The sequence below is a fragment of the Prionailurus bengalensis genome, chromosome B3, assembly GCF_016509475.1.
Source record: "Prionailurus bengalensis isolate Pbe53 chromosome B3, Fcat_Pben_1.1_paternal_pri, whole genome shotgun sequence".
NCBI classification, from domain to species: Eukaryota; Metazoa; Chordata; class Mammalia; order Carnivora; family Felidae; genus Prionailurus; species Prionailurus bengalensis.
The window spans coordinates 142,911,702-142,939,594 of record NC_057355.1 but is presented as its reverse complement, the minus strand read 5'-3'; the positions used below and the strand labels follow the sequence as shown (position 1 = coordinate 142,939,594).

At 46.3% G+C, this 27,893-nt stretch overlaps 1 protein-coding gene across 1 annotated transcript in view; it reads right to left on the bottom strand.

The window, feature by feature from the left end:
• The window catches only part of EVL (Enah/Vasp-like), a 152,687-nt gene extending 131,443 nt beyond the window's left edge, over positions 1-21,244 (bottom strand). Inside the window, 2 exon segments of the mRNA XM_043557010.1 lie at positions 20,982-21,054; positions 21,057-21,244. Coding sequence (XP_043412945.1) covers positions 20,982-21,054; positions 21,057-21,114 — 131 coding nt within the window. The 5' untranslated portion in view covers positions 21,115-21,244.
• Positions 21,245-27,893: the final 6,649 nt, after the last annotated feature.

Below are 27,893 nucleotides of genomic sequence, written 5' to 3'. Positions count from 1 at the left end.
CCACCAGCCACATGCGGCTACTGATCGCTTGTAACATGGCATTACCATCAAGAGGGTTATTGTTACGATCGAGAGGGTTACCCTAAGCAAAGAACATGTGAGGGCAGATTCCTTATAAGGAGAACGGAGGAAATTAACCTGAAGAGGCAGAGAGAGTCCAGTTCACACGAGACTACATACTCTGCTAAGGAGTCATGACTTCATCCAGAAAGACATCACAATAAGCTAATGAAACTTGGGAAGAGAATATTAACTCAGATTTAGTTATTATCAATTTAACCAAGTCCAGAGAGACTTTTTCAGAGGTAAAGAACAAACGTGGAATGTAATTATACAGCATTTGAACAGGATGAAGATCTGATTTGATTCAGTATCATGGCTCTGGAGAAGGGGACAGACAAGAGATTTTCCTTAGCAGGAAAAAATGATGACATGGCCACCTGGATGCAGCGGGAGGGAAGTGAATGACTCCATCAAGCCACCAGGTTTCTACTGTGGGTCACCATGGAGAATGGGAAGGAAAGCAGTGAGTTCAGTTTAAAAAAAGACTTACTGATGGGAATGCAAGCTGGTGCAGCCACTCTGGAAAACAGTATGGAGGTTCCTCAAAAAACTAAAAATAGAACTACCCTACCACCCAGCAATTGCACTCCTAGGCATTTATCCAAGGGATACGGGTGTGCTGTTTTGAAGGGACACACACCCCCCCCCATGTTAATAGCAGCCCTATCGACAATAGCCAAAGTATGGAAAGAGCCCAAATGTCCATCGATGGATGAATGGATAAAGAAGATGTGGTATATATATACAAATGGAGTATTACTGGGCAATCAAAAAGAATGAAATCTTGCCATTTGCAACTACATAGATGGAACTGGAGGGTATTATGCTATGTGAAATTAGAGAAAGACAAAAATCATATGACTTCACTCACGAGGACTTTAAGAGACAAAACAGATGAACATAAGGGAAGGGAAATAGAAATAATATAAAAACAGGGAAGGGGACAAAACATAAGAGACTCATAAATATGGAGAACAAACAGGGTTACTGGAGGGGTTGTGGGAGGGGGGATGGGCTAAATGGGGGAGGGGCACTAAGGAATCTACTCCTGAAATCATTGTTGCACTATATGCTAGCTAATTTGGATGTAAATTTAAAAAAATAAAAAATAAAACAAGTTAAAAAAAAAACAGATTTACTGAGAATCAGATTTTTATTCCATGACATTAACCCACTTAAAGATACAATTCAATGATTTTTTTTTAATGTTTATTTATTTTTGAGACAGAGAGAGACAGAGCATGAATGGGGGAGGGGCAGAGAGAGAGGGAGACACAGAATTGGAAGCAGTCTCCAGGCTCTGAGCCATCAGCCCAGAGCCCGACGCAGGGCTCGAACTCACGAACCGCGAGATTGTGACCTGAGCTGAAGTCGGACGCTCAACCGACTGAGCCACCCAGGCGCCCTCAATGATTTTTTTTAGTTATTTACAAAGTGGTGTGACCATCACTGCAATCAAAATTTGGGATGTACTGGGGCCGCTGGCTGGCTCAGTCAGTAGAGTGTGCGACTCTTAATCTTGGGGTTGTGAGTTCAAGCCCCACATTGGGTATAGAGATTACTTAAAAATAAGAAAAAATGGGGGTGCCTGTGTGGCCCATTTGGTCAAGTGACTGGCTTACTGACTGGTTTCATTTACTCGGCATCATGTTTTCAAGGTTCACCCATGTTATGTCTGTATCAGTATCTCGCTCCTTTTTGCTGCCGAGTAATATTCCAGCATGTGGCTACACCGCGTCTTGTCTGTGCAGTCACAGCACACAGCCGGGCTGGAGCCGCTGTTGTGAATAGTACTGTGATGAACGTTCACGTAGAAGTTTTGAGTAAACCTAGATTTTATTTTCTCTTGGGTATATGCCTAGGAGTGGAAATGCTGAGACATATGGTAACTCAGGGGTTTAGTATTTGAGGACCCGCCAAACTGTTTCCCAAAGCTGCTGCACCCTTTCACGTTGTCCCCAGCAATGGACAAGGGCTCCTGCAGATGTATCCACGTAGCCCCTCACTCTGTGTGCGCGGTCGTGTGCGTCCTCACCAACCTTTGTTCCCATGCTTTTATGCTGGCCCACCCAGTGGTGGTGAAGTGATGTCTCACTGGGGCTCTGCTCTGCATTTCCTCACGTCTAAGGATGCTGAACACCTTTTCATGTGCCTATTGGCCATTTGTGTATCTTCCTTGGAGAAGCATCCATTTAAATCTCCTGCCCATTTTTTTTTTCAACGTTTTTTATTTATTTTTGGGACAGACAGAGACAGAGCATGAACGGGCGAGGGGCAGAGAGAGAGGGAGACACAGAATCGGAAACAGGCTCCAGGCTCCGAGCCATCAGCCCAGAGCCTGACGCGGGGCTCGAACTCACGGAGCGCGAGATCGTGACCTGGCTGAAGTCGGACGCTTAACCGACTGCGCCACCCAGGCGCCCCTCTCCTGCCCATTTTTTAAATTGGGTTGTTTGTGGGGCGTCTAGGTGGCTCAGTCGGTCAAGTGTCCGACTCTCCATCTCAGCTCAGGTCATGATCTCCTCGCAAGTTCGAGCCCCACATCAGCCTCCACACGGACAGTGTGGAACCTGCTTGGGATTCTCTCTCTCCCTCTCTCTCTCTCTCTGGCCCTCGCCTGCTTCTACTCTCTCTCAAAATAAATAAGCATAAATAAATTATAAATAAATAAATTAGGTTGTCTTTTTTATTATTAAGTCATAAGAGTTATTTATATATTTTAGATAGAAGTCCCTTATCAGATACAGGATCTGCAAATATTCCCTCCCATGCTGGGAACAGTTCTCTGTCACTTTCTTGATAGTGTAGTTTGCACGCAGCACACAAGCTTTTAGTTCTGATGAAATGTGATTTGTCATTTGTGTTTTGATGTCATTTCTTTTTTTCTTTCATGGTGGGTGTTCTGGTGTCATGTCTGAGAAACCACTGCCTAGGGGCGCCTGGGTGGCTCAGTCAGTTAAAGGTCTGACTTGGGCTCGGGTCACGATCTCACGGTTCATGGGTTCGAGCCCCGTGTCGGGCTCTGTGCTGACGGCTCAGAGCCCGGAACCTGCTTGGGATTCTGTGTCCCCCTCTCTCTCTGCCCCTCCTCCAGTCATGCTGTTTCTGTCTCTCTCTCTCTCAAAAATAAACATTAAAAAAATTTTTTTTTTAATTTTAAAAAAAGAAAGAAACCCCTCCTAACCCCAAGCCATGAAGATTCACTCCCATTTTCTCCTGTAAGAGTTTTAAAGTTTTAGTTCTTATCCTGAAGTTCATTATCTGAGTTAACTTTGTACATGGAGTGCGGTGGAGGCTCAACTTCATTCTGCTGTTTGTGAAGGTTCGTTTGTCCCCCCATTTGTTGAAAAGGCTACTTCCCCCCCATTGGATTTTGCCATTTTTTTCCAAAACCCAACTGCTCATAAATTTAGCGACAGCGAGTCCAGTTTTAGACGAGCCGAACCCGAGGGACCTGTGCTCCGTGTCCTTGGGACCGAGCCACACGTGCAGAAAGCCAGGTGTTCCACCCCCAGCCCAGGGCTGAGCACAGTCCGCTCCAGGAATCCGTGGTGAGTGATCAGCCCTCCGCGTGGCGCGCCGTCTTGCGTCTCAGCACCGCGGCCTCGGACACTCTGAGGCACGTGGCTCTTTGCTCCTGCGAGGGACCGGCCGGTTCGTCTTTCCAGTGCTGCCCTTCTATCTGGGACTCCGTCTCTGATTCAGCACGTCACTTACGGTTCTATTTCGTGTAGTGACACATATTGAGGCAAGCGTTCTCCTCCTTCCCAGCAAAGAAGTGTTTATCAACAGTACCTTAACGCTGCTCAGAAATCTCAGCTGGCACAAGCGAGTGGTGCCAGCGGCACGTCTGATCTGTCTACAGGCACGCAGTCTCCAAGGTGTGCTGCGCTCCCATTCTGTGTAAAGGGCTTCGTCTGTGCGCCAGGGCCTGTGATCACACCAGCGAGAGGATTTACATGTTTACACTGCTAAGAGGGATCCAGCGCGTCAGGGCTCAGTGGAAGGAAGGACCTCAAAAGGGATACTGCTAGTTAGAGACACATCATGAAAAACTGGAAGAACGGAGGACATTTAATTGAGATAAGACAAGACCTGGGGCGCCTGGGTGGCCCAGTCGGTTGAGCGTCCGACTGCAGCTCAGGTCATGATCTCACGGTTCTGAGATCGAGCCCTTTGTCGGGCTCTGTGCTGACAGTGCGGAGCCTGCTTGGGATTCTCTCTCTCCTCCTCTCTCTGCCCCTCGTCTGGGTGTGTGTGCTCTCCCTCCCTCCCTCCCTCCCTCCCTCTCTCAATAAATAAATAAGTAAATAAATAAGTAAATAAAGATTCACATTAACTAGAGTAAATTTAAAGTTTAAAAGTATTTTTTGGGGCGCCTGGGTGGCTCAGTCAGTTAAGCATCTGACTTCAGCTCAGGTCATGATCTCATGGTTCATGGGTTTGAGCCCCGTGTTGGGCTCTGTGCTGACAGCTTGGAGCCTGGAGCCTGCTTCAGGATTCTCTGTCTCCCTCTCTCTCTGCCCCTACCCTGTTTGTGTGTGTGTTCTCTCTCTCTCTTTCCCCCCCTCTCAAAAAAAAATAAATAAATAAACATCTTTTAAAAAATATTTTTTGGGGTATCTGAGTGACTCAGTCAGTTAAGCATCCGACTTTGGCTCAGGTCATGATCTCATGGTCTGTGAGTTCAAGCCCCACATTGGGGCTCTGTGCTGACAGCTCAGAGCCTGGAGCCTGCTTCGGATTCTGTCTCGCCCTCTCTCTTCACTCCTCCTCTGCTTGTGCACTCTCTCTCTCTTTCTCTCTCTCAAAAATAAACACTTAAAAACAGGTACTTTTAAAGAATGCACATTCACTGGGATTATATTTATGTTAAATATTTAACACCACCTTTATTGTGTAAAGTTACATCCACGAGTGTTTACCCTGCCTAACTCCATCACAATGTCCGCGTCTCTCAATGATAACAGCACAGTAAGATCCAAAGTGACCTTCAGGGGCTCTTCTCACTCACAGGTCACCATTCCAATTCCTCTCTTGTCCCAACCTCAAAGCTACCCAGGATGGGATTAAGCAGATGTTTACAACCACGCAAACACATGTGAGGGCAAGAAGCAGACACACCTGCTCACCACAGTCAAATCAGAAACGCCCTCGTGTGGAGTCGAGTCAGCCTCCGAGCTGGGGTGGGGTGGCCTCGATGAACAGGGAAAGGTACAACCCACCTTATTTCCTTAAACGTACTACTCTCGGGTCTTTTAAAATCCAAGTCGGATGATGTGTCTCTTCCAACTGTCTGTTTTCTCTTGCTTTGGGGCTATGTTTTCTCAAAGATCCAATCGTTTCTGACACAAAATCTTGCTGATAACCCAAGACTCCTCCAGAGAGGACTTACTCTTGCTTCGAACAGGCAGGTAGGTCGGGGGTACGAACAACCCCAGGTCATCTGAAGATCATCAGGTACTGCGATACCCTCCAGTTTCTGAGAGGCCGGTGTCTCTCTGGTTCACCCTTGTCCCTAAGCAGAGCCCGGGGGAAACCCTGGCACGTTTACTAGGGTTCCGCACCCTTGGCCGGCTCCGACACCATTCTGCGCCTCCCGAGCCCCGTGAATCTCCTAACGCTCCAATCATCGTCGCAGGTGACCATTTCAGCGGTCTCGGCAATGTGTCAAGGGGACAGATGGTGCCAAATGTCAGGCTTGCCCGTCTATCCCATCCTGAATCCCGCCTCTGCAAATCCTTCTGCCTGGTCGCCCTCCCACGTGTTCAGTGGGGTTTCTCCCTTAACCTTTCACCTTCTCCTGTTCTCAGTTGGGTTAGCCCAAACAACCTGAAAAACCACTGCCGGAAGAACCCCCAAATCCAACAAATTTCACACAACCTCTGTTTAAAACTGAACCAGTTTTGAAATTTGGGTCTTTCCCAGGGGACTACCCCAAATCAAGACCGAAGGAAGCAATCTGGGCTGTGGGAAAACAGATTTGGAATTACTGTTGACTAACAGAAAACCAGACATCCTAATTAAAATAAAGCATTAATCAGAAGTAATGTCATCATGCACTGTAATCGCAAATCTGACTACTTTATGGCTGGGATCGAAGGTGTGAAGCGCCCGCCCAAAACGGAGATAGCTGTGACCTCGAAGGCTCAGAGCCTGGCACACAGCAGGCGCACGGGGAACGCACTTTGCCAGCACCTCGCCGCGTCCTTGCCCCTTCTCCCCTCGTCCTCTCCCACCCTCCCCCCCGCCCCAGGCGGGCTGGCCCCGAACACTGGCTGACACAGCCCAGCGATCCTACCGCAGAGTCTCAGGCTCAGCCCTGCGCTGTGCTTTCTGCCGTACCGAGCAGGGGGAGCTAGGGTCGAGATGACGACACCGGACGACACAGGAGTCAAGACAGCAAGTGCTCTTGCCCACGTCTGCCCGTAAATAAAGGGGACGATGCGGACAGAGGAGAGTGGGAAAAAACCAAAAACACCACACCTGCGCCTCATGCTCTTGTGAGCCCCAGGCAAGTGACCTCTGGGGTCTGTTTTCTCATCTGAGAAAGGAGGGACTCACATATCATTTACTTACTATGTTTTGGGCCCACTGCTAGGTCCGCTACAATGCCAAAAAAAACCCCAGCCTTGCTCCTGACCTTAGGACTAGGTCACTACTTCTCAACTATGGGTGCACATTTAATAATAATAAAAATCTAATTTATTGTTTTAACGATAAAACAACACAACCACCTTACTCCAGATTGACAGAATCTCTGAGGTAGGGCCCCGGCACTGGAGGAGAGGTAGGGAAGAGGGTCTTTTCAAGTATTTCTGATACCCAGTGAGAGTTAAAAACCCTGAGACTTAGAGGATCTCTTTCTATAGTTTTACAAATGAGTATTTTTAACAGGTCAAAATCCTCCAAAACAGCTTGTGGTTTCATCAGTAATTTGGGGGGCGGATGACTAAGGGTAGGGGTTTCCTTAACATGCTAACAATCCTACTCGGAAAAGTCATATTGCCTGTAAGGGACCTCTAGCCTCACTCATTATCTCTTGGATTCATATTCAAAAGCCACATGCATCATGTGATAAATGAGAATTCTCCCCAAGGGGCACACAGATGCCTGAACCATGCCATTCCAGATTTGTTCCTTGGGGTTAAAGTACTATTTCCCAAACTCTGGTCACTCGTGAATTTTGTCATGTCTATTTAATATGAGTGCTATTACATAATCTTTTTCTTTAAAACCAACGCATGAGGGGCACCTGAGTTAAGGGTCTGACCCTTGGTTTCAGCTCAGGTCATGATCTCATGTTTTGTGGGTTCAAGCCCCACACTGGGCTCCATGCTCATAGCATGGAGCCTGCTTGGGATTCTCTCTCTCTGCCCCTCCCCCACTTGCTTGGGTGGGCACTCTCTCTCAAGAAAAAAAAAAACAAAAACCTTAAAATCAACTCAATAGAACAACATGAGAGTACTAGCCCTACTAAATATTAACACCCATTATAAAGCCTCTTTAACTAGGGACTCCTGTGTGGCTCAGTCGGTTAAGCATCTGACTTTGGCTCAGGTCATGATCTCACAGCTTGTGAGTTCGAGCCCCATGTTGGGCTCTGTGCTGACAGCCCAGAGCCTGGAGCCTGCTTCAGATTCTGTGAGTCAGTCTCTCTGTCCCTCCCCCACTTGTGCTCTCTCTCTGTCTCTCAAAAATAAGTAAATAAAATAAAGTCTCCTGAATTAAAAATATTGGCACATGAATACACATAGACCAATGAAATGTAACAGAAAATTGAGAAATAGGTCAGATTAGTTAAATACGACAAAAGACGGCATCTCAAAAACAACTGGAGGCATCTCAAAACAGTGGGAGAAAACAGAACTTTTAATAAGTGGCACTGGGATAACTGAAAAACCAGACAGAAACGGATAAAATTGGATCCATCCCTCAAACCGTATACGGCACCACAAATGGGTCGGAGGTTAAAACATCTGGGCACAACAAAAAGAAAAGAAATTATACAAGTACTAGAAAAACACAGGCAAAGTCAACCTGGAAGTATAGGAAGCTTGCCAGCAATGACTGAAAATCAAGAAGCAATGAACGAGGAGATTAAAACAGTGAAATTGATTTACCTCCTATGTAGTAATAATAGTCACAAAACCCCGTGCAGGGGGCACGTCTTCCGGACCACTTCCACTCCTGCTTCACCTGTTTCTGATTCCCGCCACCACCGACCTGCCTCCGGGTCCCTGCTCCAGCGGCTGCCACAGGGGCCCTCCAGGGGAACACCTCCAGGTGCAGGGCGACGAAGGCCCCCGGGGCAATCCTCTGTCAAAGGAGGACGGCAGCTGCTGGGTATGCGCTGCTCCCTTTCTCCCCACAAGTATGAGTCCTGGGCGGCCTAGAGCAATGGCCTCATCAGGACCGAATGCCCGTCCTGGCTCTTCCTCCTTCCACTGCACTGCCCTGTCCTTCTTCCGGTCCCCAGAGGGGACACTCCCTCCAAAGCTCCTCTCACACGGCCTTTGCCTCAGACGCAGCTTTCGGGGGAACCCGGTTAGGATACCACGGATGGGATGCACTGTTTTTCTAATGTGTATAAAAATACTTAATTATTAATATTTAAAAAGCACACATCAGGAGAAGCAGCGGAACTCTCTACTCCTTAATTGCGGGCCGTGAATAGTAACTTTCTTAAAAAAGGGACCAAGAGAGGAACTTTACAAGGATGCTACCCGACAACCACTACATCAGCCAGGTGGCCAAGGTCAACATCAACAGTCATAAATCATGTTGCTAGTAGGTACCCTCTATATGAAGTGATGAAAAGGGCACCGTATCTCTGTCACCTTCCTCCCCAGAGCTGACAACCCCACTCATTCTAATCGCGAGAAAAACATGAGACAAATTCCATCAGAGGGGCCATCCTACAATCCTAACCAATATTCCTCAAAATAGTCAAGGTCATCAAAAATAAGGAAGGTCTAGAAAACTATCACAGCCAAGAGGAGTTAAAGCAGGTACTACAACAAAATGTAATGTGGTGTCCTGGATGGGACCCTGGAACAGAAAAAGGACACAAGGTAAAAACAAGGAAACTTGACGAGTGGACTCTGGCTAATAAGAATATCAATATTCACTCATTGAGTTTAACAAATGTCCCCAAAATGTAAGATGTTAATAACAGAGGGAGAAATTGTATATATGTGTGTAGGGCATATGGGAACTCTCTGTATTATCTGCTCAGTTTTTCTGTAAATCTGAACTTGTTCTAAAATATCAAGTCCATTAATAGAAAGAAAAAAAAAGATTTTGAGAAACCATCCCTCCATCTCTGGCAATGGGATCTGCATTTTGGAAGAACACACACAAGCGTTTCCCAGGCACGGCAAAGATTGAGAAACATCCAGAACACTAAGAGTTACAGTCCATAATGTCCTTACAAAGAAATAACGGGACAAAAAATCCTTCCACACATCAACAGATAAATACGTCCCACTGCAGCAGTATGGAAACAACAGACTAACGCACTGTCACCCCAGCAATGCACTAATTCATTATTCACATAACAAAACAGCTCTCATTTGGATGCCAGCTTCTACGGTTTGGGGGTGGCTGCCTAGAATGTTGTTCTTGGAAGGACTCAGGGCAAGCTAGAATGAATGTCATGATTTTCCTATCCGTTTAAGGTCTTGATGGCCACATCAATATTTATCAAGCATTTACCAAGTGCCAGGCACAGTGCTAGGCTCCAGGGATCCAACCGAGATCAAAATAAGCATAATCCTTTATGAAACATAAGAGAAAAAAATGTAAGTAATTAAAAATAGAAAGAGTTATGGAAAAGGAAATATGGGATGCCACAGAGGCAAATAGCAAGAAAGGGCCCTTGGCCAGGGGAGGGGTCAAGGATTCACTCCTGGAGGAAGTGGTGTTTAAACTAAGATTTGGGGGCACCTGGATGGCTCAGTCAGTAAAGCATCTGACTCCTGATCACGGCTCAAGTCATGATCTCACAATTCATGAGTTCAAGCCCCACATGGGGCTCTGTGCTGACAGCATGGAGCCTCCTTGGAATTGTGTCTCTCCCTCTCTCTGCCCCTCCCACACACAAGTGTGCCCTCTCTCTCTCTCTCTCTCTCTCTCTCAAAATAAATAAATAAACTTTAAAAAAATAAACTAGGATCTGAAGGCTTGGAAGTTAGCAAGATGAAAGGGAAAAGGAAGTAGACTTTGGTCCACTGGGGAGTTAGTCTGTCAGATCTTTTCTGATTTAGCATCCTTTGAGAGAGAACAGAGGAAAAAAGAGCAGAGCAACAGACACAGCTGCACAAAGAGAGCCCAGTGGAGGGCAGAAGCCAGAGACTGTTTACAGGTTCCAGAAGCTTTTACAGAAGGGCCCCAGGTCAAGCTATCACAAGGGAGAAAGGACTGGAGGAGGTGTGTAAGAGGCTTCCAAAAGCACACTCGTAAGGTAAGCTGTCCACTGTCTCTAAGATCCCCAGAAAACGTCTTTAGAGCTCTACAAAGGCGTGGCGGTGCTACCCCAGCACGACAGGCACGCATCGGCTCGTGCTGCCCTTTCTGCCACGGCTTCTGGGAATCTCACAGCTAAACGTGCTCAACTGTAGTAACTATTTCTTAATATGAGTTTTCTGGTACGGTGACCTCTTCTTCCCCCAAACAACCTGCCTCCTTATTGTCTTTATTTTAACGGTTCTCTTCTGTATCATTTATAACTTTTAGAGAAGTTGAAGCATCAATAGCAACTGTGGCTTCTGAACCAAAAAATGACCGCTGATGGTAGATGAGTTGGACAGTGATTGACAAAGGACAGAATATTTGAAATCAGAATTGTTCCAGATGGTTTCAGGGTTTCTCTTCTTGTAGACATAACAAATTGCAGTGGGGAGGTAGATAACTAACGTTTGTTGAACGCCATAGGCTAAGAACTTCTGCGTTTTCATTTGGTCTTCACAAAACCCTCTGCAGGAAGTGGAATTATTCTCATTATATATGGGAGAAAAATTGAGGCTTACGAGGGTTAAGGAATTTGCTCAGTCAGGTTAAGGAGTGGCTCTGGGGCAGAAACAGATCTGACTCTATAAACCCAGGGTGCTTGGAATACAGGGGGCAAAATGTGGCGTATCACAACAGTTTTTAAGAGAGTTTATTCATATTCTGATATTAACCCCAAACTGAGAGGTCTTTCACACAGCCTCGAAGACAAAGACACAGTCCACCTTTAGACCCAGCAGCTATTAGAGGACTCAGGAACAGGGCTCCCCCAACTGGTCAGCCCATGGAACCACACCATTTACTTCTGATTGTTTTTCTAGGCTTTTTGGAGGGAATCTCCGAGCTAAGGAGGACAGGATTAAACTTCCTTTCATTAGCTTTATCTCTTTCTTTTCTCTTTTTTTAAAAAAATTTTTTTTGGGGCGCCTGGGTGGCGCAGTCGGTTGGGCGTCCGACTTCAGCCAGGTCACGATCTCGCGCTCCGTGAGTTCGAGCCCCGCGTCAGGCTCTGGGCTGATGGCTCGGAGCCTGGAGCCTGTTTCCGATTCTGTGTCTCCCTCTCTCTCTGCCCCTCCCCCGTTCATGCTCTGTCTCTCTCTGTCCCAAAAAAAAAAAAAAAAAAATTTTTTTAACGTTTATTTATTTTTGAGACAGAGAGAGGGAGACACAGAATCTGAAACAGGCTCCAGGCTCTGAGCTGTCAGCACAGAGCCTGACGTGGGGCTCGAACTCACGGACTATGAAATCATGACCTGAGCCGAAGTCGGCCGCTTAACCGACTGAGCCACCCAGGCGCCCCTCTTTTCTCTTTTTTAAAATTAACATTCTGATGTGTATCAATAGCCTTAAAAATGTGTATACCCTCTGATGCCAGTAAATAATGCCATTTTACTAATTTATCTTAAGGAAATAACCAAAGGTGTACCCCAAGAATTTTGTGCAGACATTTACCATTGTGTTGTTTACAATGATGAAATCCTAAAATCAAGCTAACTGTCCCCAAATTGGGTACTAATAAATAAATTATGGCATACCATATGATATTATTCAGGTTTTTAAAATATTTTCAAAGAATATTTAACGAGGGGGTAACTCATACATGTTAAATGTAAACTATCCAAAATAAATACACAGTACAATATCAATTTTGTGAAAATGTTCTCTTAAACACATAAAGGAACTACGGCCCACGTTTAATGTGGTTTTCTTCCCTGGACAGTAGAATCAATGCTGGTTTGTACTGTCTGTCTGTCCTCTCTACTTTCCTATGTTTTCAAATTTTCCACATGTAATATGTACCGTTTAAATCAGGAAGAAGTTATTTTTTCAAAAAGAAAGAGAAAATTTCCACTAGAAATTGTTTCTATGAGGATCTTCTTTTGGGGTAGGAAAGAGAAAACCTGTACTTAGAATTGTTTGCTCAGGGGACCTTCCCATCCCCACACCAATGTCAGGGGGAGGAACTCTCCATTCGCATGTCACTATAGCACTTATGACAGTCACTTAACAACTCAGAGTCATCGTCAAGCTTATAATCTACTACAAAATTCAAATTTGGGTGGTATATGGATTCCCTTTAAAGGGAAACTGGTTTATTTTCCCGCAGCTTATTTATGTACAATTACAAATCTAAGGTTAAATCTATGATGTTGATGAAACTAGACAGAAACAAAACTACCAAACCAGCAAAATTCAAAATGACAGTACTTTAACAAAAGGATGATGTCGCTCATATTAAAAATCATTGTCAACCCACAACTATACGGTCAATTAATCTTCAACAAAGCAGGAAAGAATATCCAACGGGGAAGAAGACAGTTTCTTCAACAAATGATGCTGGGAAAACTGGACAGCAACATGCAGAACAATGAACCTGGACCACTTTCTTACACTGTACACAAAAGTAAACTCAAAATGGATTAAAGACCTAAATGGGAGGCAGGAAACCATCAAAATAGAGGAGAACACAGGCAGTAACCTCTTTGACCTCGGCTGTAGCAACTTCTTACTAGAATCATCACTGGAGGCAAGGGAGACAAAAGCAAAAATAAACTATTGGGACTTCATCAAAATGAAAAGTTTATGCACAGCAACGGAAATAATCAACAAAATTAAAGGGAACCTACAGAATGGAAGAAGAGATTTGCAGGTGACATATCTGATAAAGAGTTCATACCCAAAATATATAAATAACTTAAAAAACTCAACACCCAAAAAACAAATAATCCAACTAAAAAACAGGCAGGGACACCTGAGTGGCTCAGTCAGTTAAACATCTGTCTCAGGTCATGATCTCATGGTTCGTGGGTTCAAGCCCCACGTCAGGCTCTGTGCTGACAGCTGGAGCCTGGAGCCTGCTTTGGATTCTGCGTCTCCCTCTCTCTCTGCCCCTCCCCACTTGAGCTCTATCCCTCTCTCTCAAAAATAAATAAACATTAAAAAAAAATAACAAAAAACAGGCAGTAGACCCGAAAAGACACTTTTCCAAAGAAGACATACAGATGGCCAACAGACACGTGAAAAGATGCTCAACATCACACATCATCAGAGAAACACAAATCAAAACTACAGTGAGTTATCACCTCACACCTGTCAGAATGGCTAAAATCAACAACACGAGAAACGAGCGTTGGTGAGGACGCAGAGAAAGGGGAACTCTCGTGCACTGTTGGTGGGAATGCAAACTGGTGCAGCCACTCTGGAAAACAGTATGGAGGTTCCTCAAAAAGTTAAAAATAGAACTACCCTACAACCTAGCAATTGCACTACTAGGTATTTATCCAAAGAATACAAAAACACTAATTCAAAGGGATACATGCACCCCGATGTTTAGAGCAGCACTATCTACAACAGCCAAATTATGGAAACAGCCCAAATGTCCACTGACTGATGAATGGATAAAGATACCGTACATATATTAAATGGAGTATTACTCAGCCATAAAAAGGAATGGAATCCTGGCACTTGCAACAACATGGATGGAGCTAGAGGATGTTATGCTAAGTGAAATAAGTCAGAGGAAGACAAATCCCATATGATTTCACTCAGATGTAGAATGTGAGAAATAAAACAAAGGGGAAAAGAGAGAGAGGCAAACCAAGAAACAGATTCTTTTCTTTTTTTAGTGTTTACTTAGTTTTGAGAGAGAGAGGGAGACAGAGAGTCAGCGCGTAAGCAGGGGAGGGGCAGAGAGAGAGGGAGACACAGAATCTGAAGCAGGCTCCAGGCTCCGAGCTGTCAGCACAGAGCCCCATGTGGGGCTCGAACTCACGAACCTCGAGATCGTGACCTCAGCCGAAATCGGGACGCCTAACCTATGGAGCCACCCAGGCACTCCCCAAGAAACAGACTCTTAACTAGAGATAGCACATTGGTGGTTACCAAAGGGGAGGAGTGTGGGGAAGAGGGGATAAACAGGTGATGGGGATTAAGGAGCACACTTGTGATGAGCACCAGGCATTGTATGGAAGTGCTGAATCACTCAACTGTGCACTTGAAACGAATATTACACTGTACGTTAACTTGAATTTACAATGAAAGAAAATAGAGTAACAGAAAATAAAATAAAAGCCACTGGGATTCATGGTGACGTCATCAGCTTGGGAAATCACTAGTGAAAGCTATCAGAACCACTTCCATACATGTCTCACACAAAGAACACTGGAATATGGCCGGCTTGAATGAGTATTTTCTGAAACAGGTTTCCAAACTGCTGTGTATTCTTTGACAAATTATTGACATTAAAACTTCCATGAAAAGTACAACTCAAAATAAAAACAAAACCATCTACAACGTCAGTAAGTTAGTGGCACTGGCCTAAAAACTGGCAAACAGAGCAACAGAGGAGATCCTAGGAAAATACACAGAAAATACCCCCACATATAGCTGGTCTCCCTGACATGACTTGCAATGACTTGGAGAAATGCTCTCCTGCCCCCCTTCTGCAGCACTGCATTCAGAAATGTACTTGGACCCCAATGGGTGAGCTAGTGCAGGCCAACAGTGATTAATAAGGACTCTGTTCGTGCCTGTGTATCTTGCACTGTGCCCTATAACCGCACTGTACTCCGTATAACTCCAAGATTGATCAAGTGCCCTTGGCCCAGATGAGGTGGTTCCTTGGTACAAAACCAGACCCGCAGGATGCCAGACCGGCCATGCCTTACGTACACAAGGCTGGCCCTGTTGGGACCGTGGGTGGTCCTCCTTCAGGAGTTACTGGCTGCAACAGACACCCCCGAAGACAATGTTGAGATCCAGATGTCGGTACCGCCATCCACTTAGAAAACATTCCTGATATCTCTGCCATGTATCTACTGATAGAGTCAAGTATATAATCAGTGATTTTGAAAAAAATGTAATCTTGATCTTCACCCCATATTCCAGACAATTTGAAGGATGACTTTTTTTAGATTTTACATATAAAACAGAAAAACAACTTAAATACTTATCAAACTTCTAGAAGAATGATTTTTTTAATATAAGAAATGACAGAAAAGCCATGAAGAAAATGACTTATTGACATAAAAATCTTAATCTTATATGTGTGTGTATATATATGTATACATATATATATATACACACATATATATATGTATAAAAATAAAAGGCAGACGGAAAACATTCAGATAAATGACTCAACAGATAAATGACTAAAGTATATAAAGAGAAATACAGTAGTCTGTTGGGGGGGGTTGGTTGGTTGGTTGTAAGTAGAAAAGGATACAGAATGAATCTAGTAAATGTCTAGAAATCATTTAGGGACAGGGACTATTGGGAGGGAAGATCTGGTTCTTTTCACCCACTTACCCATATAATCCAACACCAGGCAACATTAAGCCCTCAAAAGCTGACTCTGAATTAAGACATGAAAATACATAAGGTCTGTTAGGAAAAGGGGAGAATTCAGGCAATACCCTATAAAATAAAACTTAAAAAAATCACTCAGGTACAGCCTTAATTATCCAAGGAATTTGATTCAACAGGACTTTTCCCCTAAAATATGTGAAAAATATGTGCCTCAAATGTTCAGTTTATTCATGAGAATCCAGCCCTATGCCTTAGACACTTTTTTAAAAAGATTTTTTAAATGTGTTTTATTTACTTTGAGGGGGTGGGCAGAGAGAGGGAGAGAGAGAATCCCAAGCAGGCTCCATGCCGTCAGCGCAGAGCCTGAAGCGGGGCTTGAACCCTGCAGGCAGTGAGATCACGACCTGAGCTGAAATCAAGAGTCAGACGCTTAACCGACTAAGCCACCCAGGTGCCCCTAGACACTTCTTAAAAGGGATGGTTTGGAGACTACCTTGCAGACCTTTATGAACAAATCACATCTCTACACTCCCGTGAGGTTATCTAGCAAGAAAAATCATGTGTTATGCCCACTGAAAAAAAACTCAGGATTGAACAAAAAGCAAAGTGTTTTTCATGGATGAACCAGGTTGTTTATAACTATCCCAATCATTTATCTGAGTTGACAAGGAAGGTAAGGAACAGACCTCATTTAGGCCTTCTGCAAAAGCCACATCCTTGAGGTACATGTCAACATACGTAAATCAGTGCTTAACTATAAACAGCCGGTGACAGAGAACCATGGTAAACTGTCAGCAGCATTAAAAAAAATTTTTTTTAATGTTTATTTTTGACAGAGAGAGAGACAGAGCATGAGCAGGGGAGGGGCAGAGAGAGAGGAAGACGCGGAATCCAAAGCAGGCTCTGGGCTCTGAGCTGTCCACACAGGGCCCGATGCAGGGCTCGAACTCACAGACCGCGAGATCTTGACCTGAGCTGAAGTCAGACGCTCAACCGACTGAGCCACCTAGGTGCCCCAACTGTCAACAGCATTTAAAAAAATCTGTGTAAAAACCAGACAACTTAAAGAAAAAGAATAACCGAATGCCTCATTTTGGAAAAGCCACTTACAAACTTCCATTCCTATAGCCGTGCCTTTTTACAGTTGATCCAAAAGAACAGGGTCAGAGAAGGCTAGTATGCTATTGTTGATCAAAAGATTAAATGTTCTATTCAAGAGGAGCAGATAAAGGGTAATTTTTACCAAATAAACAAGGAAATCAAAACAGGAGAAAGGAAGAAACATGGACAAAAGAGAAGAAAGCATCTGCTTCCAAAATCCTTTGCATCATAGTAATGATCTGAACTTAACTACAATTTTTTCAATTAATTATATATTCAAAGGAAATAAAAATATATTCTTAAGATTATCTTGATTCTAAGAGCATTTCAGAAACCATGACAATCTAACATAGTTGACAGCTATAAGAAAATAGCTGTTATTCTCTCCAGCTTCTGGAGCCTGCTATAGCTTAAATTTCCTGCAGAACTGAATACTGACTCAAACTACCCCCAACGTGCATGCATGAGGGGCTTTTACTGCCAGTAACCGGGGACCAAGAACAATCTCCAGCTAAAGAGAACCAGAAACACAGAGAAAAAATACACTAAATATCTGCTTGGAGGCCTGAGGGAAGAAGACACATCAGAGACTCAGGGAAGCGAGCTCAGTATTTAGGGCTACTTTTCTCTAGGGGTGTTTGCCAATTCTAAAGGGAATGTTAGGGGGCGCGTGGGTGGCTCAGTGCGTTGAGCGTCAGACTTCAGCTCAGGTCATGATCTCATGGTTCATGGGTTCAAGCCCCGCGTCGGGCTCTGTGCTGACAGCTCAGAGCCTGGAGCCTGCTTCCGTTTCTGTGTCTCCCTCTCTCTCCGCCCCTTCCCTGCTTGCTCCCAGTGTCTGTGTGTCTGTCTCTCTCTCTCTCTCAAAAATAATAAACAATAAAAAAAATAAAAAAGAAACAGCTCAATCCCTGATATGGCACTGAAGTGACTCCAGATCCTAAGCGCCCCATTTGCCTGACAAAAGCAAATGTGAATTAATCTCTGGCAGAGGAAAATGTCATCTTAGATCTCAAATTATTTTTACAAACAATTATGCAAATTCGATATCCAGCACAAAATTAAAAAAAGAAAACAACAAAAACTAGGCACATAAGGAGATAAGACAGAATGAATGAAAACCAAGAGAAAACAGACATTGGAAATGACTCACATATAGTGCCATAATCAGACAAGCTTTAAGATAATTATGCACACCATATCCAAAAGACAAGATCGATAATTTTGGCAGATAATGGTAAACTATAAAAAGCAAAGCAAATGCAAATTAAACAATCAAAAAATACAGAACTGAAATGAAAAACTCAACTGAGGGGTACCCACCTGGCTAGGTCAGTAGAGCATGTGACTCTTGATCTCAGGGTCATGAGTTTGGCCCCATATTGGGTGTAAAAAAAACAAAACAAAACAAAAACAAAACCTCAATTGATAGGTTTAATAGATCATTTACAGAAGAAAAAAGATAAGTGAGGAGATATCCAGAATGAAGGACAGACCGTCAGAAAGGAAATACAGAATTAAGATTAAGAGGCAGAATATCCAGTGAATGATCTAACATGTATTAACTACAGTTCCAGAAAGAAAAGTGAGACAGAATGGGGCAGAAGCAATATTTGAAGTACTAATGGCTGACAGCTTCCAAAACTAAAGAAAGATGCTGGGCCACAGGTTCAAGAAGCCCTAAGCACCCCTATTATAATTTAAAAAAAATCATACCAGGGACAGCAATGAGAAACCAAAGACAAAGAGAACATTTTAAAAGTATCCAGAGAAAAAGACTACTTTCAAAGGAATGACAGACTGACATGTGGCTTCACAACAGAAACAATCCAAGTCAGAAATAATGAAATAGATTTGAAATGCTAAAAGGAAACAATGGCAAACCAAGAATTCTGTAAGTACTGAGAAGACCCTTCGCGATGGAGGAAAATGTTCTAAAATTGGATTGTGGCCAGGGTGCACGGGTGACTCAGCTGATTGAGCCTCTGGCTTTGGCTCAGGTCAAGATCTCTTGGTTCGTGTGTTCGAGCCCCGCATCGGGCTAACTACTGTTGGTACAGAGCCCACTTTGGCTCTTCTGTCCCTCTCTCTCTCTCTGTCCCTCCCCCCCTCGCCCCTCTCCCACACTCTCAAAAATAAACATTAAAAAATAAATAAAATTAAATTGTGGTAATAGTTGCGGAACTCTGTGAAAAAACCAAAAACTCCTGAACTGTATACTTTTTTTTTTTTTTAAGTTTATTTATTTATTTTGAGAGAGAGAGAGAGAGAGAGAGAGAGAGAGCGTGCGCATGAAAGAGAATCCCAAGCAGGCTAGGCACGAATGCAGAGCGCGACTTGGGGTCAATCTCACGAACTGTGCGATCATGACCTGAGACAAAATCAAGAATCAGATGATTAAATGACTAAGCCACCCAGGTGCCCCTGAACTGTATATTTTAAATGAGCACATTTTATGGTGTGTGAATTGTATCTCAATCAAGCTGGCTTTTTTTTTTTTTTTAATGCAGGTAAATAATAACATTTGCAAACACACACTGTAAGAATCTGTCACCCCAGACCTACATTAAAGGATACTAAAGAGTATTTTTCAGGTGAAGAATGGCCCCAAATGGAAGACTGGAAGGTGACAAAGAAGCCACTGAAGAGCTATGGGGAAAGGATGCCTTTTCTGATAATCAGTGCTGAATAAACGGTGCTATTAAAATGAAATTAGTCCCTTTTCCAGAAGCAAATCAATTCCACAAGTTATACACACACACACACACACACACACACACACACGCACAAAGTTACACAAAAACAAATTCCAAGCGGCCTGTAGATCTTAATCTGAAACGCAAAATCCTAAGATTTCTGCAAGATGTTGTAAGAAACTATCTTCTTGACTTTGGAAAAGAATTACAAATTAGGGGAGAAAAGACATGTAAGCCCCAAAGAAAACTGGGCAAAACATCTGAACAGGCCCATCGTAAAAAAGGATTCCAAATAAACATGAAAAGATGTTCACCCTCATCAGCTCGCAGGAAACTACGATTTAAAACCACAACAGGATACCACTTCAGACCCACCAGGATGGCTAAAGTTTAAGACCGACAATACCCAGTGCTGGCAAGCAAGGATGTGGAGCTCAAGAACTCCCATACACTTGCTGGTACGACTGTATATTGGTCAAACCCTGTGGAAACTCGGTATTTATTAAATTTGAAGAGCTGCGTGTTTCTTGACCTAAAAATTCCACTGCCAGGCATACACCCAACAGAAATGAGTGCACCGGGAAACATACACGAGGATTCGTAATAGCCAAAAGGTAGAAATAATCGAAACGTCTCCCAACAGTGCAATGGATAAACTGTGGTACAGTCACGCAACAGAAATCCACAGGTCAGCAAAAGATGGGCGAATCTCACCAACTTGAGCGAAGGAAGCCAGACACAAAAGAACGTGTACTGTATTGTTTCGTTTACGTCAAGTTCACGAAACAAGCAAGATGAAACTACAGACACCAGAGGTGGTATACGATCTGTGCTCTGAAGGTAAAATTACACAGAAAAAAACGGCAAGGAAGTGATGACCCCTACAAGTCGGGGCTGGGTTACCTCGGGAGAAGGAATTCCGGGCTCGTGGGCGCCGGCAGCGTTCCAGTTCTCGGCCTGACACCCAGCACAGCCCTGGCTGGGTGGTACATCAGGGAGGGGTGGTTTGGGGTCCTGCACTTTCCGGGAGAAGACAGGGACAGGGGCCAAGGGAGGGGGGTGGGTGAAGGACACGACCGCCCCGCCCAGGAGCGCGGCCGGGGATGGGGAGGGGGCGCCCAGGGGGCCCGCCCGGGAGAGGAGGCCGAGCGCCCGCCCCCCTGGCCCCGCAGGTGCCCCTCGCCCCCTCCGCACGCCGCCCCCGCCCCGCCCGCCGTCCTCGACGCCCCCACGCCGCTCCCGAGGCTGCCCCGCCGCCGCCCGCCGGGTCCTCTCCCCGCCGCGCCGCCCCGCCCGACTCACCTCATTGTCGCTGCCAGGGCGGGCGCGCGGGGCCGGGGGGCGCGGCGCGGGGCGCGGGGCGTTAGCGGGGGAGCCGGCCCCGGGCGCGGCGGCTCCGCGTCTCGCTGGGCTGCGGGGGGCAGCGGGGGCGCATCTTCTCGGGGCGGGCGTCCGGGCCGCTAGCTGCGGGGACGGGCTGCGGCGGCGGCGCCTGACAGCTGGGCCCCGGCCCCTGCCATCTTGGCGGGCGCGTGCCCGGGCCGGCGTGTGCGCGCGCCGCCGGGGGCAGGGCGGGCCGAGGAGGGGAGGGGGCGTGCGCGCGCCCCGCCGAGACTCGGGGCGCCGGCCCCGGCGGGCGCGGGCGGCTCGGGGTCCGCGGAGGGGTAGGCGAGGGGGGCGGCGCGCGCGGCCGAGCTGCGCCGCGAGCCGAGACTGAGGGGGCGTCCCTCCGCCGGCCGCGGAGAGTGCGCGCGCGGTGCGTCCCTCCGCCCCCGGCCGCCGAGGGGGAGAGCGCGCGCGCGCGCGCGCGCGCGGCGGCCCGAGCCCGACACAAAAGGCGCGGGGCCCCACCGCCCGCGCCTCCGGGAGCGCTAAACGAGGGGCTCGGAGAGGCGGGGCGGAACTGCAAGGGGCGGGGCGGAGCTGAGAGGGGGCGGGGCTTCTTCGGAAGGACGAAGAGCGAGGGGCGGGGCGGGGCTTCGGGGGACTGGGCTGTAGGGGACGGGGCTTCAGGGGAAGGACGAGGCGCGGGGGGCGGGGTTAGAACGGAGGGCGAACAGCGAGGGGCGGAGCCTTGAGGGTGGAGCGGAGCTATGGGCGGGGCGGGATGCTAGGCGGGCACCTGGAGCGCAGAGCCCCTCCCCTCGCGGGGCGCCCCCGACATCCACAGGGGTGGCTTAGGGCGCTGGCGACCGTGCCCGGTGACCCGAGGATTCCAACTACCCCTGCGGTGCGCCCCACCTGCTCGGACAGGGATCCGAGGGGCGTCGAGGTCACCCACCACAGATCCCTCTTTTTGTAACTAGCCAGGTCTGGCACCGGGAGTCGTAGATTTGGGATTATATCAGCCCCTGGGGGACCTCCCCTAGTCCCATCAGGCACCCCAAAAACCACAGCCTGTGAAAAATCACATCGGCCATACAGCACGAAGTAGGTGCTCCAGGTTTTCTCGGTTGTTAAATTCTCATCCTTCCGAAAGGTTACCGATCCTCATTGCTGGCTGGAAACCTTCGGGGTTCCATTCCCCGTACCCAAGTGGACACAGTTCGTCGTGCTTCCTCGGCATTGCCACTAATGCTCCCTTTCCTGTCTGTCACAGTAACGTCAAAATCATATCTACCTTAACGAAAGCATATCAAGTGTTTGGAGGAGTCTGGCATTTGGTAGGAGGACTGTGAAGGGTCGCTGTTTTACTCCCGGTCCAGACGGAGAGTCCTTGTGAATTGCGTGGTTTTGCCCAAGGTATCATACGGCAGTGGTGGAGCCAGTCCCCAAGCCAAGGTTTTTCTGAGTCAAAATCCTAGCGCGCATTCATTCTACTTTACTGGGCTTGAACCTGCTTCTCCCTGGTTGCAGGTGGGTCTCTAGGTGCTTCTTTCCCTCCCAACCCCTGCCCCGCCCCCGCCATCCACTCATCAGGAGTTCCTTACTGACGGGTTGCCACATTTTCACTTTCTTTCTATTTGTTTGAGCTGGAGTCTTAAGGCTCAAAAAGGCTTGTTGGCCCCCTACATGCCGATTAACAGGTCCAGAAGGTTTCCACTCCTTCTAACCCTATTTGTCCTATTCTTCAAGGTTGGCTCTCTGCTACAGAAGAGACTTGTTAGACAAGTAAAAATTACTAAAATGGACAAGCCCCAGGGCACCTGGAGATGCCTCTGTAGAGGCAGCATGATCCTTGGTCAGTGTGTATCTGCTGTGAGAGAACACCACCCCTGCCCCTTGGGATATTGGCCTGTTTGTTCCCAGTTTGGTTTATTTTATTTTTTTAAGTCTATTGATTTATTGGGGGGGGAGGGGCAGAGAGAGGGAGAGAGGGAATCCCAAGAGGATCCACACTGTCAGTGCAAAGCCTGACTCGAGGCTCGTTCTCACAAACCACATGATCATGACCTGAATTGAAATCAAGAGTTGGACGCTTGACTGACTGAGCCTGCCAGGCGCCCTCCACTTGGTTTATTGAAGCAGGTGGCCCATTCAGACCTCCCTGCTGCTTTAGAGTCTGACAGGCTGTTACTATCCTGTAACTGGAAAAGGTTCACAGGGCCATGTTGATAGTGGATTTACTGTAGAACATTGGCACCAAAGGTGAGGGGCACACACCCTCTGCCAACCTTTCCTGCTAACTCCCAGTATTCTGGAACAATAAAGAAAGGAGGACCAGAGAATATTGATGCCGGAAAGGACCTGCACATCCTTCCCTTAGTAGAGGGGGTGTGGAATGCCGAGAAAGCAAAAGGGGTTCAACATCATTCAGTGAAATCACCAAACCAGCTGGGTTGGGCTCCTGGTGAGATAGTTTCTTGGATCCAGTGTTTGTTCCTCAGAGGGCTTCGTGAGCAGCTGGAAGGGCTGAGAAGAAGCTGAGCCCTGCTTCTCCATGAATAGGCGTTGGTCTTACCTACCCAGCCCAGGATGCTTGGGAAGGAGATCTTCACGTGTTGCTGTTCCGCCAGCAGTGTAGACCTCTCGGAGCCTCCCTTTCTCACCCCACAGATGGGACTCCTACATCCTTGTAGGCACTGCTGAAAACAGCTCGACGTAGGCTCCGGAAAAGATCCTTTCCTCCTCCCCTAGCAGCCTCACTCTTGCCTCTCCTTCCCTCCCCCTAGTTTTTGAAATCAGTCTACTTAGCATGTTTCCCGTTTACTAAAAAAGCCTTTATTCCTTAAAGGTACATGAATTCATGTCTTACATTCTTCTGATAAGAAGAAAATCAACAGTTTTGACATGTATGACCCCCTGCCCCAAATAATTTGTCTCTGGAGGTCACCCTTACTTGGATTTGAAAAGATCGCTTCCCAAAGTCAATGATTTTATGACGCCTGATGTGTGTGGGTGCAGGACACATAGCCAGGTTGATTACCCCATGAGTCAACTTGGAGGCCCTCCTGGACTGGTTTTCCCATTCATGGGGGAGGCAGGAAAGACAGGCTTTCTGCTATGAGCCCAAGCTAATCATAGAGCCACAGACACGTAGTAGAGCCAGGAAATCCTCAACAGGTCTCTGTCTCACCTCCTGTCCAGAGGGGGAAACTGGGGCCAAGAGAAGTCATGGAGGCAAGTTGCCAGATGAACACACGTTTTTGCAGACCCCAAGTTCCAGGAGCGCCTACATTATCTCCTGCTCCCTCCCTGTTTCTTGAAGCTCTTCCAGCCTTGGGTCACTGTTGAGGAACCAACCCTCTGGACCATCTTCTCTCTCTTTTGGTGTTGCCAAAACAAACCTCACTCACCACAAATAATTGAAAGAAACACAGTTGCTTTGGATGATTCACCAATGAGACCATGTCTGGTTTATATGAACAGCATCAGTAAATTGCTAATTCATGCCAGAACCCAAAATGAAGACGTGTTTCTTTGAAGGGAAGATGACAGCTGTCTCAGAGAACTTGGGGACAATCTGTGACACTTCATCTTTTTGAAAATCAATATTCACACCATTAACCTTGTTGACCAACTCATTTATTACCAACAGGGTTTTCCTCAAATATAACACAATTTGTTTTCAAGCCTTCATTCATCCAAGGTTTATTGAGCACCTATGTGTCTCCGCCCAGCATACTGCCTCTGTCTACCTGGCAAACTGTCTTCAACCTCACCCACATGTCACCTCTCTCCCGGAACCTTCAGCATCCCCCTCCCACAGGACCGCAGGCACCATCCTTCACGGTGCTTTGGGGCACTGGACTCAGCCCCATCACACCTTCACCATCCAATGTTGGCTCCTCCACCAGACCTTGAACCTCATGAGGGCAGCAAGCAGGTCTTCTTCCACTTTGACCCCGCTTTTGTTACAGCACAGAAGTGGGGAGACGCTACTGACTCTTGGCCCTCATTCAAGCAGGGCCCGTGAGAGGTGGGGACAAGCCTGTGGGCCTTGCATTTTGGAAACCAAAGCTCCACCTGGCAGGAAAGAGAAATTGCTTCTGGCCCATTTTGCCTTCCTCACACTCCAGGATGGCCTGAGGCTCACAGCTGGAGCTTCTCTTTTGATTCCACCTCTTAGGCTCCCCAGCTCAAAAAGTGACTCTCCTTAAGATACTGTTTCACCGGCTTTGAAGGCTCAGGAAGGGGCCACTCCTGGGGGAAGGGCCTGCGGTGGGCATCCTGGGGATGACTCTAGCTTCCCGCTGGGATGTCTCAAAGACCTCGACCAATTGAGGGGGAGCTTGGCCAGACATATGTGTGTTGGGGGGCAAGAGGGGAGGACCTTGGGTACCCTCCCAGCAGAGGACAACTTAATGCCACTGTTTACAATTGGAGGAGCGATCTGAGGGCCCAGGCCGGAGCAGGCCTGCTTTTTAGGAGGAGCCCGGAGCCAAATCCAGGCTGCCTGAGTGTTCCCACTTAATTAAGTTCAGAAAACTGAGCCAAGTGCATCCCTCAGGCCATGCTAGCCAGCAACCCTGGAAAGAGCTGCTGATCCCTTTCCTGGGAGCCCCAAGGCCTTTGGGAAAGAACACACCACCCAGCCCCACCTAGGTAGGCCCAACCTCTCTGGGGCTTCCCAGCCTTGGCCATCAGATCTCTTAGAGCCCCTGACATCCAGGCCTTTGTGGAGCTGAGGGGGCCTACCCACAAAAGGGCTGGGAGGCCTGGGCCTGTGAGCATACATTTTAAGGGACTTGGGAAATTTGAAGGCTGTGATCCCCTCACACGATGTTCTACTACCATCGTGACATCTCTGCCTGAGCTGTTAGCAGGTGGCATGTCTAATGGAGGAAATGATAGAGAAGTTTCAAGGAGAGTCCCGAAGATCTTGCATTAGAGCAATATGCGAACAAAAAGTAATTCTTGGGAATAAAAACATTATTTCAAAATTGAAAAACAAATTAATTAGGGGTAGTGAAATACAGAAAAGACACTGATCTAGAACTAGAGTTGGCACACTTTTCCTGCAAAGGACCAGATAATAAATATTTTTGGCTTTTCGAAGGTCATTCGGTCTTTGTCATAACTACTCCACTTGGCCATTGTAGCTTGAGGGCAGCCATAGACAATCCATGAATGAATGGATGAATTATGTTCCAATAAAACTTTACTTACAAACACGGGTGGCAAGCTGGGTTGGGCCTGCAGGCCATAGTTTGTTGACTCAGGCCCTAGAGATCAAACGAAAAAATTACTTGGCAAAACAGAGTACAACAGGGAGAAATGGAAATTATCATTGGAAAAAAACCACAAAAATGATAGATTCAAGAGATCTGACTTCTCAACAGTAAGAGTTCCAAAAGGACTGGAAGGAGGAGAAGCCATAATTGAGGACACAACAGAGTTTTTAAGTCAAAAGAACTCACCAGAACACTGGATGCTTTTTTCCTAATATCAGGGACAACACTGGTTTTCAATATTGTCCTGGAGATAATTAGCAAGGGGAAGAAAAGACATTCCATTGTAAAGGAAGAAGTAAAACTATTTCTATTTGCAGATGGCATGATCTTGTGTACAGCAAATCTTAAGGAATCCACTAAAAAATTATTAAAACCAAAAACTGAGTCCAGTAAGTGGGCAGGATGCAAGATCAATATCCAAAAAATTAATTATATTTCTATACACTTGCTATGAACAACTTGAAAATGAAATTAAGAAAACAATTCTACTTATAATAACATCAAAAAATTAAAATACTTAGGAATAAATTTGAAGAAGTGTAAGACATACACTGGAAACTATAAAATGTCACTGAAAGAAATTAAAGAAAAACTAAGTAAATGGAAAGATATCCCATGTTCATGGATTGGAAGACATAGCCCATGTTCATGGATTGGAGGACTTAATATTGAGAAGATGGCAATAGTCCCCAAATTGATCTACAGATTCAGTGCAATCCCTGTCAAAATCCTCCTTTTTTTCAGAAATTAGCAAGCTGATCCTAAAATTTATTTGGAAATGCAAAAGACCTAGAAGAGCCAAAACAATCATGAAGAAGAACAAAGTTGGAAGACTCATATTACCTGATTTCAAAATTTACAGCAAAGCTACACTATTTAGGTGTGGAACTGGTGGAATAGAATTGAGAATCCAGAAATAAACTCTTACATTTATGTGCAGTTGAATTTTTTAATTTTAGTCAGAGAGAGAGAGAGTGTGCACGCGTGCAGGCAGGGGAGGGGCAGAAGAAGAGAGAATCCTAAGCAGGCGCTCAGTGTGGAGGGTCCCACAACCCTACAATCATGACCTGAGCTAAAATCATGAGTCATATGCTCAACTGACTGAGCCACCCAGGTGCCCTATGTTGATTTTTCTTTAATATTTATTTTCGAGAGAGCGAGACAGACAGAGTATGGGCAGGGGAAGGGCAGAGAGAGAGGGAGACACAGAATCCGAAGCAGGCTCCAGGCTCTGAGCTGTCAGCACAGAGCCTGATGTGGGGCTCGAACCCATGCACTGTGGTCATGACCTGAGCCACAGTTGGACGCTTAACCGAATGAGTCACCCAGGTGCCCCTGTGCAGGTAAGTTTTAACAAGGGTGCCAGGATGATTCAGTGGAGGAAAGAAGAATCTTCAATAAATGCTGCTGGAACAACTAGAAATCCACAGGCAAACGAATGAAGTTGGAGCCTTCACGTCATATGCAACAGTTACCTCAAAATGGTTCTTAGTCCTGAATGGAAAAGCCAGAACTCTAAAACTCTTAGAAGAAAATATACGTGTAAATCTTTATAACCTTGGGTTAGGCAAAGTTTTCGTAGACATGACACCAAAAAAAG